The 15,440-nt window shown below is 42.3% G+C and overlaps 1 protein-coding gene across 4 annotated transcripts in view; it reads right to left on the bottom strand.

Annotated features, from left to right (window-relative positions):
* Nucleotides 1–4,404: 4,404 nt before the first annotated feature.
* The window catches only part of CUNH16orf87 (chromosome unknown C16orf87 homolog), a 28,820-nt gene continuing 17,784 nt past the window's right edge, over nucleotides 4,405–15,440 (bottom strand). Inside the window, exons 3-4 of one of the 4 annotated variants that reach the window (XM_023746480.1) lie at nucleotides 11,118–11,300; nucleotides 4,405–5,435 (exon numbers count right to left, since the gene is read on the bottom strand). In XM_023746480.1, the coding sequence (XP_023602248.1) occupies nucleotides 5,224–5,435; nucleotides 11,118–11,300 (395 nt within the window). In that variant the 3' untranslated portion in view covers nucleotides 4,405–5,223. Of the gene's footprint in view, nucleotides 5,568–6,878; nucleotides 6,925–11,117; nucleotides 11,301–15,440 lie in introns of those variants that run through there. The other 3 variants (XM_006105435.3, XM_023746482.1, XM_023746483.1) reach the window with 3 other exon arrangements.

The raw sequence follows: 15,440 nt of genomic DNA, 5'->3' as shown, positions 1-15,440 counted from the left end.
TTCTCCCTTCTCCGCGACCTGCCTCTGCGCCTCTGGCTGGCCCGGCTTTAAAGCCTGCACGCAGCCCATTGTCTCCCTGGTGATGGAGGTGGCGCTCTATTTCCTGCCCTGCAGCTGGCCCGGGGCCTGGGACACCGCATTTAGCCACAAGTGCATCAGCCCTGCGTGCGTGGGACAGCCTGGCTGCTTGGAAACCCTAAGTGGCATGTGTCAGCCAGCCAGGCCAAGAGCCACTCCAGGCCGCGCAGCTAATGCCATTACTAGCTCAGAGCAACCCACAGAGAAGCCGTGACGTCTCTGGGAGCTGGGGGGACAAACGCAAGTCAGAGGCCACCTCCTTGGTCCCCAGCTCAGCCGCGGGGAGAGCAGCCCTCAGACACCTGCTCTCCTCCCGGAAGTGATGCAGCTAGTACTGGGTGGACAGCCTGGACTCTGCTAACATGTTTACACATCTGTGCCCAAGCATCTGGCTTTCAGGCTGTCCACTTTGTTAACTTAGATAGGATCAACTATTTTTTAATATGTTTTTATTGATTTCAGATTGGAAGGGAGAGGGAGAGAGAGAGAGAAACATCAATGATGAGAGAGAATCATGGATCGACTGCCTCCTGCACACCCTACACTGGGGATTGAGCCCACAACCTGGGCATGTGCCCTGATCGGGAATCAAAATGTGACCTCCTGGTTCATAGGTTGACACTCAACCACTGAGCCACACCAGCCGGGCGGACCAACCTTTTGACGTGCTGCTTTGTGGACTTTAAGTTGGCCATACACCTTGGGGAACTTTCTGTCCCCTCCTGGTTAACATTTTAGTTTGCAGTTCTTCTTTTTTTCTAAAAAGGCAAAATCTGCTTTTCTGTTTCATTGGCCCTTAGCCCACGTTCCACCCAAACGGAGAAACCCTGGTCCCCTCTGTACCGCCTCTCAGCGGGTGCCACTCAGAGCGTCGTCGGGTGGAAGACAGCTGGGCCGCTTAGAAAAGCCAACTCCCCTGCGTAGTCCACGCTTCTGCACCTGCATTTTCATAAGGCGCACGTTTTTATCACTTGTACACTTTTTAGGCAATAAAATTTATTTCAGTGGGAACATGTATAGTTCTTTTGCTAGAAATGCCACTTGTGGGGTAACAGTCAGTAAACGTGTGTTGTCCTTGAGCCTTTACTAATGATCTAACGTGCTCTCTGCTTTGTTCTCTGCACGAAAGGGCAGAAGTCCCCAAAGGAGCGCAGCAGCCTGAACGAGGACAGGGAGGCGAGTGCCAAGCAGGGTGAGACTGACGCGGGCCTGGAAGCCCCGAGGCTGATGGGAGAGAGTCAGCAGAGACGGGACACCTAGGAGGGCAGGACGAGTGTGAGGGCTGCAAAGGGGGGCTGTCACTCAGGCTGAGGGAGCCCAGGCAGGGGGGGTTCAACTGTCCCCACCGGCTCTGCTCCACCACCCGCTCACCACCCCCATCCCTCACACACACTCAGTGAGAACAGGCAGCTGGCACTGGCCCTCCGGCAAAAACAAAGACACATCCCTGGCAGCTCTTCTCGAAATACATTAAACTTCACATTGGAGAACCCAAGGCTTTTTAATCAAGGCTCGAGGCCCCACAGTCAAGTTCTCGTCCTGGCGATCAGGTGGCCTCGGCCTAAACACAAGTTCCTTCCTGTTCCCCTCGCCCACCTCGGGTCCGGAGCACCAGGGAGAAGTGTCTCTGGGGAGCTGCCACCTGGCCCATGGGCCTTACACGCAAAGCTCTAGATGTGAGCAGACGCAGCAGCTTGAGAAAGGCACAGACCTACAGATGTGAAAATCCTGGTGGGAACGACGGGCAGGGAATAGGAGAAAACTCGGCTCAGAGAGATTTCAGAAAGATTTGGTAGAACCAGAAGAGGTTGATTTGCAAAAAGAAATAATCAGAGAACAATCTGAAAAGCAATTCGAGATTTAAAATAGGATCGCTAAAACAAAATGTTCTGAAGAATCCTAAAATAAAATAGAGACAATCTACTGGAGCACAGGATAAAAAGAGAGAAACTGTGGCCCTAACCGGTTTGGCTCAGCGGATAGAGCATTAGCCTGCGGACTCAAGGGTCCCAGGTTCGATTCCCGTCAAGGGCATGTACCTTGGTTTCGGGCACATCCCCAGTGGGGAGTGTGCAGGAGGCAGCTGATCGATGTTTCTCGCTCATCGATGTTTCTAACTCTCTATCCTTCTCCCTTCCTCTCTGTAAAAAATCAATAAAATATATTTTTTTAAAAAGAGAGAGAGAGAGAAAATGTGAAGGAAGAGATAAAATCCAGAAACTCAGTGCTCACTAAATGGAGGTCTGAGAGAAGGGGGGGTGTGGATGAAGCCAGCCACTCCCCCATCTTTGCATCACTCATTCTCAGGGGAGCTTGGATGGGAGCCCCTGGACTTAGCACCCCAGACTGGGGGATGGTATACTCAGGAAGGGGTGCTGGTGGTCAGGAAATGGCAAGTGATACCACTTTGTTGATGTGGCCTGACCGCACCGAGGGAGCCAGGGCCATATACCCTCTGTCCCCTGGGCACGTGCACCCCAGGTGTAACCCATCTGCGTCGCTGCGAGAGATGCTACAAGAAGGGCCGGGGACTGAGCCCTGCTGCTCATCACCAAGGCCCTGCCTCCTGGCTAAGGCCAGTCCACCCTCTGGATTGGTTGTTCACCTGCCTGTGCTGCACTCTGCTCCCTCTATCTTGTTTACAAGGACATCAGGACTTTTCTCGACGGCTTGGGTGAGTGCCTGGCTAGTAAACATTCCGCCTTTTCCAGAATGTCCCTCACAGTCCACATCACACCTCCCAGCAGCCACGTTTGTACTGTGAGATTCTGGCCATGACCAAGTGGCACAAGAGTACTACATTTATTTTTAAATTTTTATTTATATTTATTACTTTTTAAAGTATATTTTTATTGATTTCAGAGAGGAAGGGAGAGGGAGAAACAATGAGAGAGAATATCATGGATCGGCTGCCTCCTGCACGCTCTCTACTGGGGATCGAGCCCACAACCGGGGCATGTGCCCTGAATGGGAATCTAACCGTGACCTCCTACTTCATAGGTCGGCGCTCAACCACTGAGACACGCTGGCTGAGCCAGTTTCTAGTTTTAAATATTAATCTAGGTTTTGTTATTACGACGTTTTGTAGCTATGACCGTCTATAAGGAGACTTCCAGTTTCAGCTGACATGGAAATGGATTGGAAGCCATCACTCCCATCCTTATCAGAAAAGAGCTAAAGGGAGAACGCAGCGACTCCTCTGGGACCTACCGAGGAGCTGAGGCTGTGGTGCCAACTGCCGCCCCGGGACCGGGAGAGGTGCACACACAGACCTTGCGGGAAAGGCCTCCTGGAGCAGAGAGCGCTGAAGCCGGGGCAGACAGCACCCGCACGGTGTTTCTGACACCTGCTGGGTGCGGCCCGGACCAGTGCGTGTGAGACACACCTGGGCTGCAGTCCTGGTGGGCAGAGGGCACACTGTCATGGCTACTCCTAGGATCCTGCAGGCTCTCGCATTCAGAACCAAGAGGAGTCCCCTCACAGCTCCAGCAGAGAGAAGAAACAACCAACCGTCCTGAAATACACGGGGATCTTTCTCCGGGACAAAGGCCAGCCCCCCAGGGAAAACCTTTCCAGAGCCTCCGTCACTGAGAGGGAAAGAAACTGGTTAAATCGCTTCACCACAAACAGGGGGAGCTGTTTGTCCCTCTGCCAAAGAACTTTTCACATGAGCCAATGCTTCAGCACGACGAGCATCTGAAACACATTACTTTCTACGCAGCAGCTGCGGCGTCACCAGGCTCCTCCCTCATCCAACGACTAGTTCAGCGTGACTCCTCTAAGGCTTCCGCTTAAAGGGACAGACTCTGACATCGAGAATTCCTTAAGGAGGCGCCTACGCAATAAGCTGTTCTTGCTTTCTCTGGGGACATATATTTGGTTCATGGCATTTTTTGGTATTAACCATTTTTATGATTTTTTTCTCAAAATGAAATAGTGTTCTTGTATTATGTTTCAAAGATAAAAATCACATTAGTATTCTCAGGAATAAACTTTATTACTAGGGCTTTAAAATGCACACAAGGAAACGGTCCTAGTACCTGCAGATAAATATGGTGGTTGAAGGGAAAGGGACTCAGGAAAATGCTACGTCCTCGCTAGAGTATCTCTTCAGCTCCCTCTGCTGGCTACCATTTAAATAGAGTGAAAAACAAAACCAAGCCATAAGCCTCTTTTCTTGGGAGAGTTGCTGGGAGATGCGGTTGAGGCTAAGCCTGCTGCCGCCTGCCTTCCCTAATTAGGCTGTAGGACTTCCAGAGTTGGCCCAGGGGAGTAGGTTTAAAATAGGGCGAGTTCTTGTCAAGTCTGAATATGTTAATCATTAAGTCGATATGCAAAACTACAAAAGCATTTAATATAAAATGAAGCAATTATAAACGGTTAGCATTTAACACTGGAAAATTAAGAATTTAAATATATTTCACAAACTCCACTAGAACAATAAGTTTGTAATATTATTTAATCTATTCGTTTAAATATTAAGGTTTATTTTTTTCAGAGTGAGATTAAGTAACAATTTAAATAATTATCAGGATGTATAAATGAACATCCATTCAGATAAAACATTACTGCTTAAAAGTGAATACGAAATATTTTGCATATAATAAATATATTTAATGTTTAGGTTAACAAGCACCATCTCGAGAGCAGAAAAGTGTTTTTTCATAACCAATAAATAAATTACATTCGGGAAAACAAGGTGTTTCTATGTGAAGTAGCAGATAGCCTCAAATGTTTTTCTTAATATAGCACCCAAACTTCCAAACGGCCTAGAAAGTATCTCCCAAAATATAACTCATACCTTAAGTCATAAAAATAAAGGCCAAGAAAAAATCAATTTAAGACAAAATTTACAATTTATATTAATTCCCCACTCAATAAAATACCAACTGCCAATTGTTAAAAGTAAATGAACTGTATATATGCAATCCGTTAGTGCTGAAAATCTGAAATATATATTTCTAAAAGTCATTCTTCCTCAAAGTATTTAAAATATTGCATCTCTGGTGGCAAACCTGAAAATTATCAAGCATTTTATTTCCCTAGTTTTCATACTTCTGCTCCCATCCCTACCCCTTTAACCTTTAACAGTCATCCAGCTTTTTCTTTTTGTTTTGTTTTTTTTTTTTTTGTAAATACACTTACTTACATCCCAAACACAAAACACTGACAATACTCCTTGGGAACCAAGGAGACCCCAGAACAGCCCAGCCCACAGCTTTGCTCCCCAAGCGTGGCACAGGTGCGGTGACACAGGAAGCCGTCACCGGCCCTTCCCGACGCCTCAGAACGCTCCCGAGAGTCCACAGCTGTTTGAGGCTTTGCTGATGCAATCTCGAAGAAACTGTCAACACATTCTGCAGACAAATATCAGAGAATAAGTCTTTGATTGATAATTTTTCTATTTATTTCTGCCAAGGCGACTGAAAACACAAAAGCCTTTTCATCAGAGAGGTTAGCATAGATGTCAATTTCCTTTTCCTGTTTTTCTGTTAAAAGAAAAAGGGAAAGCTTACTATAAAGGCGGTAGATGCAGCATTTTAGTTTAAAAATTTACAGCTTTCAAAGTATTTCTTTAAATGACAATATTATACATGATAGTACGATGTACATTAAGTATTTCAAAGTATTATGCTACTGAACTTTAAAAAATTTTAATTTCAAAGGAGTTATTGAAATGTCATGAACTACATTCTAAAGACTAACTGGAGAGACTATATATATTTCTAGATATCTTCAATATCTACATCATTTCTGTAAGAATCTCAAATATTTCTTTCTCATCACTGGTATGGGCCAAATGACTGTACCAAAATGAATTTTCTCACCCTAAAGATAGTCCTTCCTGAAAAGCAATGGTGTCTTTGTGAATATATTAACTTCACCTTAGCCTTGCTACCAAATAGAAGAATAACAAACATTTATTTCTATTTTTCCTTTCCTGATTAGAAATGTAATGCAAGTTCCTGGTAGAAAACATTTTAAATACAGAAAGACAAAAAGAAAGCACCTGTCTCATAAGTCAGCTAAAATCACAATTAGCATTTCTGTGTACATTCTTCCAAAATTTTCCAGCTCTACCATGATTCTACTTTCGTCTGGTTTTTATGCTGTTATTGTTTCGCTCTTTAACCCAAGTTAAATATTCATATGCCTTAGAGTCAAATCACTTACAGAACTGGCTGCCACAACCAGAAGTCCTCCTCCCACGCACATCTCCCACTCTCAGATGCACCCACATTTTTTTCACTTGTTCCTTCTTGTTTCTACCTCTCTCTCTGTAAAGAACATTTGTACATGATGCTCCTGCTTGTTTTTTGTTTGTTTGTTTTAGGCATTAACTGACTTTCCACAGCGGAAAATTAGAATTGTATTGTTTTTCCATCTCTTGCCCCCACTACACGCTTCCCTCGCATCTTCCCATTATAGTTATATCACAATTTTGGTGAGATTACTATTCAATGTTTACATTATTCTGACTATGTAAATGATTTCACTTTTCACGTACACTGTCTTCCCTGAAAAGATTCTCTTTTTACATCTGCTTGATTTTCATTACTAATTGAACCAAACTCTCTCCAAGTTGTATAAAATTTTCAGGATGTTTGCACATAATTAAGTCTTATATCAATTTTTCTTCCTGAATCAATCTCTGCAGGTCTTCTGCTCCAATCTGAAATGGCCGCTTTCTGAGCCTCCTCATGGCACATTATCATCTTGAGATCTCTCTCCAACATCATGCTGCAGATTCTGAACCCTCTCTCAAGTTGGACCCTGTGTCCACGTCCCAGGATACTTTCCTGGTTCACGTCTTCATTTTGGTGGCATGTATCTTGCAGTAGCTTCCTGAGAAAGGGATACAGGCAGCAAATTTTTGAGACCCTGAAGGTCCAAAATACGTCTTTAGTCTCCCCTCCCACTAACTCATAGTGAGGTTGACTAAAGACTCATAGATTTCCACTCAGTATTATGAAGGCAAAAAACTGTCTTCCATTAACTGGTGCTACTGCTAAAAAAAAACCAACACCCCTTTTACAGTTTTTAAAACATTATTGCTAAATCTACAGTGAAATACATAAACTAGATCTTAAGTGTATAATTGGAGGGATTTTAACAAACATACGTCAATGTAACCCACACCTCACTCGAGATACAGAAAATTCCTCACACTCCTTTCCCAACAATCCCTCCCCACCCCATCCGCAATGACTTGATTCCATCGCCATAGAATAATTTTGCCTGCTCTTAAACTTCATATAAATGACATCGTACTGTTTTGTGTCTAGCTTCTGTTGTTTAACCTGTTCTTGAAATTCATTGATGCTGTTCATGTATCAATAGATTGTTCCACTGTATTAGTTCTAATACCATTTTGATTCTTTTGTCTTTTTTCCCTGAATACTGGAGGGTTCCCTTTAACCAGAGAGAGATGATTTATGATAATATGCTTTGGCAGAACTTTACTTTTAACCATCTACTGAGAATCTGGTGGGCTGCTTCAATATGAAACTCAAAGTTCTTCAGGTTTGGGAAAACTTCTAAGATTATTTCACTGATGACTTCCTTCTCCTCCATCTTCTATGTTCTTCTTCTGCAATGTCAATTATTTATAGATGTTGATCTCAAACTGGTCCTCTGAATTTCTTACCTTTCCTATTCTATTTTTTCACCTCATATCCTATTGTTCTACACCAGTGTGTAGAACACTGGTTCGCCATCACTGTTCTACACTCTGGTACATTTCTTCAATTTTTGTCTATAAGCCTTTGGTGATGGTTTTTCATTTCTGAAAATCATATATATATGTTCATATTTTCAAGTTCCTTTTCCAGGTACTTTTTGACACTGGCAATTTTTGTTTAAATGTCATCTTGTTCTTGTGTTATGACTACAAGAGCCTTAATTTTTTCTTCTCCCTGCAAAAACTTGTTTTATTCAAATGCTTTCTCTTCCCTGTTGATTTTGTCTTAGCCTTTCACACTAGATCAGTGTTGGCGAACCTTTAGAGCTCAGCGTGTCAGCATTTTGAAAAACCCTAACTTAACTCTGGTGCCGTGTCACATATAGAAATTTTTTTATATTTGCAACCAGAGTAAAACAAAGACTTATATTTTTGATATTTATTTTATATATTTAAATGCCATTTAACAAAGAAAAATCAACCAAAAAAATGAGTTCGCGTGTCATAGGTTCGCCATCACTGCACTAGATGCTTTCTTCCATGCATCCGGGTGATTCTTGGCGATATGCTCATACTTGGGAGTGGGACCAAAAAAGCTGATTAGCTCCTGCACACAGGGAGCTGACTGTGGCCGTCACTCAGGATGATCCGCCTGGGCCGTGTCTTTTGTGATCACGATGAGAATGTCTTTAGTTTAAGCCTTTGCTCTTGGGCTCTTCAGAGTCCCTAGAGAAGATACTTCCCATCTCTTACCTGGAAGACATACGCCTGACCGCAGAACTCATTATCTAGCATCTCCAATGCTCACCTCACCTTGATCTGCATATAGTACCCCTGCCCTCAGGGAAGCCCGGTGTTCCCTAGGCCAAAGACTCGCTTCCTCTCATCTTTCTCAAAGGATAAACTTGGAGAGAGGCGAGGACAAGGTAAACAGCCTTAACAGGATATTTTAAAAAATAGTCTTTCAAAGAATATTGTTTTAGCCTCACTTTCACCGCTATACTTCCAGACATAACTGGTGTACAAATTCCTCATCTTAAGGCAGTTGTGTAATAAAAATCAGTTTCTTTCTTAGCTTTCGCCAAAGGAGCTTACAATTTAGATTTCATAGGTGTGCTAAAGCAGTTCTCATTTTCCAGAATTTCGCTGTTTCTCCCATTCCTTGTCCTTGTGGGATTTTTGAAAATATCCCTTTACTAGGATTTGGGGAGGATACAGAGCTAAATGTGTTTATTTAAACCACCATGTTTAACTTGAAGTCTAGAGGAATTCTATATGTTCATTAATAAGATATTCAGAATTGCCCAATATATTTTAGTCAAAAGTGTCACTGCATTACTAATATCCCAAGTAATCATACTCCCCACATATAAAATGAAGACTTATCTTAAACAAACCAAAACTTGTTATGTTCAATGGTTTGTTTTTATGATTTTATAAAGATATGCTGTTATCTGATGCCTAACAAGCTTTCGTTTTCTATTCTTTCTCCTTCCTGTTCTTTTTCAAAATATTGAAAACAAGAAAGTCAATTCAAAATGTGTTTTTGGAAACACTGTCAGGTGGTTCTTATTAAAATAATGGCAAACCTTGCTTCAAACTTTTCAAGTGCCTCATGAGCAGACAATAAAAACTAAACTAAACAGCTACTTAACACTCAGAAGCATATCAAAGAAGTCTATTCTAAAATATATAGACACTCCGAAAGTCATGTTTCCTCTCTGTATTATATTTAGAAAAGTTGGTCTGCCTCAAAGGTTAGCAAAGAACAGCCTAGGTGCCCCGTCTGGCCCACCACCTGTTTTTATCAAGTCTCACTGGAACGCTGCCTGCCATTCATTTACATAGTGTCTAGGGCTGTCTTCCAGCTGCAATGACAGAGCAGAGTAGCTGTGATGGAGGCTGTGTGGCCCACAAAGCCTAAAATATTCATCTGGCTCTTTATCGGAAAAGTTTGCTGACCATCCACCCCCACCCCTGGGTCTACATTAAAAGATTTGTTTATTCTACAAAAGTTGCTTTGAGCACTTTCCTGTTTGTATTAGGAGCCAATAAATTAAGCCATATTTTATTCTAGAAATAATTTCTTAAAACTTTTTTATAATAAATTGAAAATACTTGAAAAAATGTATAGCCAAATCAATGCTCCTTTCTTCCACGTGACCATGAAACAGAAGTTCAAACCTGCACATAAGGTCCTGGCACAACCCGACTTCATTCCCTGCCTGTTTTCTCCTCGCCGCTCACCCTCCACCAGATCATTCCTTCTCCGTCCTCGGTTATATTCCCTTTACCTCAACTGAAAAGAATGCTCTGTTTTCTGGGCCAAGCAGTATTTTCCTCTTTCTTTTTTCTGCTGACTTTATTTACCTAGTGTTTTCTGATCATCCCACTGTTAAAGCAACACATTCAAACTGAGGAAGTAACTCAAACTCTCTGGGGGAGAGCAGTGTAACAGAAGGAAAGAGAAAAAGCAGTAAAACTACCCAAGGAATTAATGAGTAAGGACAGTCTTCATAGAAGCCAGCCAAACACAATATAAATGGTATTCCTTTAGCCATCCAACAGAAAATCTTTACCTTGACAAAAGTTAAGGACAGCATATCAGTGAAGTCCCTAACAGCAGTTACTTTATTCAAATAAAAGCAGAGAAAATGGTAAACAGGTAAAAATTTCTCAATGTCTATAAAAAGAGAAATTTATATCTATGCTCAATACTTGAATACCTGAGACTGAATGCCTGAAAAAGCAGGGCATAACTCACAAATAACTAAGAAACGCATGTCACTGAAGATGAAGTTACTTTAAGAGGTTTTTACAGAATTATAAAGAGCAACTATACTGAAGAACATTTTCACTAGTTAATTTTAAAAACTCATAGTATAGCAGTTTGAAATAAGTCTTAACAGAACCCAGATTTATCTTAAAAAAAAAAAAAAAAGCACAACCACTTGAACAGGATGTCACATACACATTATCATCTCTGCACTCTACTATTATCAACTCATAGCAAGGTGAATATCACCTAATTTAAGCCTTTAGTTTTCTAATAAAAATTACAGTGATGAAAAACATCAACATCGATTGGCTGCCTCCTGCACACCCCCTACTAGGGATCGAGCCTGCAACCTGGGCATGTGCCCTGACCAGGAATCGAACGGAGACCCTTAGTGCATGGGCTGATGCTCAACCATGGAGCCGCACTGGTGTGCCAAGCGAGGAAATGCTTTCAACTGAAACATAACTGGGGATGGTTAAGTCCAGGAGCGCAATGCCTGCCCAACATGTCCTTCGCTGCTATCTAATAAGATCTTAGAAAATGCAGTACTTGGAGACAGGCTGCTGGGGTTTTTCGTACCTCTTTCTTCCTCGTGCTTTTTGGCGGATGCACTTTTAGGTCTTCCTCTTCCTCGCCTGCTATGATCTGAATGGCTGTTACTCCGAGACCTCTTTCTGTTTTCTAAGTCCTTATGTCCTGTCGGGTGCATCTTCTCTCTCCTAGCTCTCTCTGTGCGCCTCCTCTTGGCCTCATGTTTGTTTTCTGTATGGATGAATAAAAGTGATATATTTTAGGGCTTAGCAAGAACTGTTTGTCCAAGTTCTCCCTGTCTGCTTTTTTCTTTCTAAAAGCACTAGAGTTTGCTGCCTGGCAAATTTCATTAAACTACAACCATGACATTTATGCCCCTCATATCCTCACAGGAAAAAAAGAAATTCAACAGAATTCAGGTGATCCATTAACACATGAAGTAGGAGTCTTATAATAGAAGGCTTTTCTTTACTTGGCACCTTTAACTTCAGCCCCTACAAGTCTGCACAATTCCACAGTGACCTTTCTGCCCTTTTCTCTCTGCTTCCAAGCTAAAAATGGTGAAGTATCAGAAAAGGGGGGGAAAAAGTTTCATTCTTTTTTGCCACTATCCAAATTATATATTGAAATATGTCAAGTATGCAGAAGCGAAACTGACCTTAGCCATAATATATTAAAGTTACCAATAAAAAACAAACAGACAGCATCCACAGAAAATATGACAACACTAGGAAAGTAATAGTCTCCATCACGTTAGCCACAGAGGAGGTCATTTCTGATATTCTAAGAACATGCTGATCCCTAAATGGAATAGCAACAGAGGAACTTGACTCAATATGGTAATTTAATTAATACAAGAAACCACCCTCACTCCAAACAAATCAAAATGGTAGACAAGACAACAAAAAATTTTAAACAGCATAAACCAAAACTTGCCTTAATACATACCTGAAAAGAAAATTCCCCAAATGCTTAAAAATTACTGTGGAAGAGACAAACACATGCTACAAAATGGAGGAACTTTGAAAACATTAGGCTAACTGAAATAAGCCAGACACAAAAGGACAAATACTGTATGATTCCACTTACGACAGTAGTCAAATTTACAGGCACAAAAAGAATAGTGGTTGCCTGGGGCGGGGTGGGGGGGAGGGAATGAGGAGTTACCGTTTAGCGGTACAGGGTGTCCGTTTGGGAAGATGCAAAGGGTTCTAGAGATGGATGGTGATGATGGTTAAGTACACGATAAGAGTGTACTTAATGCCACTGAACTGTGCACTTAAAATGATCAAAATACTAAATTTTGTTATGTGAATTTACCACAATAAAAGATGAAAAAATAAGGTTTGATGAAAAAGAAGTAGAAAACAAGATGAACTGCTAAAAAATAAAGTGCAAAAGATACACTAAAAAATGGCAGGTCTGCAGACCAAATTACAGATCTAGAAAGGAAATTCAATTACAGTTCCTGGAACAAAAAGGACAAAAAGAGAGAATATGTGACAGTAAATGAAGAAAAATGAGAAAGGTCCAAGAAATCTAATACTGCTCATCTATGACAGTGTTGTAATTATCTACCCAATATTCATTCAGTCTCCCCTCTTGAATAAGAACGGAATCCTGTTCTGTTCACTAGGGCAACGTGCGAGCTAAGATACACACATCTGAGACTCCTCATGTGAAGCGGCCGTGAAATCCACTTCTGGCCAGTGACACGTCAGTGGATGAGGAAGGTTTCCAGAAAGACTGTTTAAGGGGATGAGCATGGCTGGCCAGCCCCTCTGCCTTCCCTCTCTTCCTGCTTAGGGTGCTGTGGGCTGCCTGGGGTGAAACAGCTGCCTTGTCATAGGATGGAAGCCACAGCTTCCCAGGATGGAAGGAAGAGAAGAACCTAGGTCCTCGATGGTATCACTGAGCCACTAGTCCTGTGGGGCCAAAGTCATCGTTCTTCACTAAACTGTGACAGCAAACTCTCTGTCCAACCCAGGGCCAGTCAGGTGTGCTGTGGATGGTGATCCTTATATGTCATCCAGTAAGTATTGCCAAAAGGAAGAGAGAGAATAACGGTGGGAAAGATTTAGAGGTAAAACTGCCCTAAGCTGCACCCTGGAGCGTTCAGTGGAAAGGCCTGCATGCCAAGGAAGAATGGGAACACTTAAGTGTAAAGCAAAGGCATTTACCACATGCAAGATAGGAAATGCACCACTGCCAGAAGCCGGTCCATTCTTGCTGCTTGACACAGTCGCTGCAAGGAAGAAACATCTGCACAGCATATGTTTCAAGGGACCTGGCGTATATGGCATACTGTTCTTAATATGATTGCTCCCCTACTTAGCACTATGTGTTTTAACCAAGGTCACCTCTCCAAGAAAGGTTGTTTCCCCAGGTGGGGATTTTTCCCTGGAGTTAGGGATTAACAGGACTAAGGAAGGGAATAAATCGGTAAAACCCCTTAACTAAGTGCCAGGCGGGTAGTTAATCACTGTAACTACGAACAATCACGCTTAAGTTACATAATCTTTACTTAGATAATCTCTTCAGTTACTTCCTTGTAGCTTAACAGAACAATAGAGTAGTGACCTTGGAATGGAGATAACAAACGCCCTAACCTTTGGAATAGAATGGATAGGATTAAAATCAACTGGTATAAATACAGATGTAACGGGAGAATAAAGACAGAACCTGACTACAGAACCTGGCGACAGATCCTGGCTGGAGAACCTGACTAGAGAACCTGGCGACAGAACCTGGCTGGAGAACCTGACTAGAGAACCTGGCTAGGCTGCTGATCAACTGAACGCTGTCTCGGTGTCATTTCTTCTTCGCCTACTCCGTCCACACCTTTGGGAACCCCTGGACCTGCTAGGGTTGGACCCCAACACACCACCACATGTTTTCCATGAAAATTTTTCCAGGTCTGAAACAATTTCTGCAAAATTTGTTCCAGAAATAAAAACAGATGGTTAAAAAAAAAAAAAAAAGATACATAAGAGAAAGTGGGATTATCCCTGGAGTGCAATGGAAAGAAATCTTAGTCTGACAGTGTGCAGCCAACCTAAACCATTCTTTTTTTTTTTTTAGTTTATTTTTATTGATTTCAGAGAGGAAGGGAGATGGAACGAGAGAGATAGAAACACCAATGATAAGAGAGAATCATGGATCGGCTGCCTCCTGCACTCCCCACAGTGGATGGAGCCTGCAACACACAATTCGTATGTCTTTTGCAAAGGCCTAAAACCGTTCTTATAAGAAGTCAGAGGATTCTATTAAAAAAGGTCTTAAAGCCCAGCCGGTGTGGCTCAGTAGTAGAGCATCGACCTATGAACCAGGAGGTCATAATTCGATTCCCGGTCAGGGCATGTGCCCGGGTTGCAGGCTCTAGGCCCAGTAGGGGACATGCAGGAGGCAGCTAATTAATGATTCTCATCTATTGTAGTTTCTCTCTCTCTCCCTTCCTCTCTGAAATCAATAAAAATATATTTTTAGCTCTGACCGGTTTGGCTCAATGGAGAGAGCTTCGGCCTGCGGACTGAAGGGTCCCAGGTTTGATTCCAGTCAAGGGCATGTACCTTGGTTGTGGGCACATCCCCAGTAGGGAGTGTGCAGGAGGCAGCTGATCGATGTTTCTCTCTCATCGATGTTTCTAACTCTGTATCCCTCTCCCTTCCTCTCTGTAAAAAATCAATAAAATATATTAAAAAATAAGTATTTTAAAAATATATTTTTTAATTAAAAAATTATCTTTTATTGCTTTGATTCCACTTTTTAAGTTAGTGAATTTTAGGTTTAAAGACGGTTCTCTTTTTTTGTATGAAATCCAAACTTCTTACTCTGGTTTACAAAGTCCTACTTAATCTGGCCCCCGCCTAACCCTCTGGCCTCATCTCCACTCTCCCTCTGTCTACACTGCAACCACATTAGTCTTCATGTTCCTAAAATATACCAATCTTTTTCTAGCCTTAGAATTTTTGCATCTGCTATTTCATCTGTCAAGAATGTTCTCCCTGATCTGATCATGACTAGTCCCTTGTTCCATTCAGCCTCACCTTAAATGGCACTTCTCAGAGAGGCCTTCTCCAACCATTCAATCAAAAGTAGCCTTCCAGTCACACGCTGGCACAGTGCTCTATTTGAATGTCCTACAAGGCACTTATCACGAGCTAATATTCTCCGTTTATTTGTTCACTGTCTATCTCCTGCTCACAGGAGCATAAGCTCCATGAGAGCAGCGAGCCCGCCTTGATAGGACATTCATTCATTCACTATGGCCAAGGCTCTGAATAGCGCCTAGCATATAGCAGGTGCTCAAAACGTATTTGCAATCAATCTACTCTTATTTGAGGATCATCACTATATGAAGTCTGATTTTAC

The sequence above is a fragment of the Myotis lucifugus genome, unplaced genomic scaffold (assembly GCF_000147115.1).
Source record: "Myotis lucifugus unplaced genomic scaffold, Myoluc2.0 scaffold_686, whole genome shotgun sequence".
Classification (NCBI taxonomy): Eukaryota; Metazoa; Chordata; class Mammalia; order Chiroptera; family Vespertilionidae; genus Myotis; species Myotis lucifugus.
This window is presented reverse-complemented; position numbering and strand designations above follow the sequence as displayed.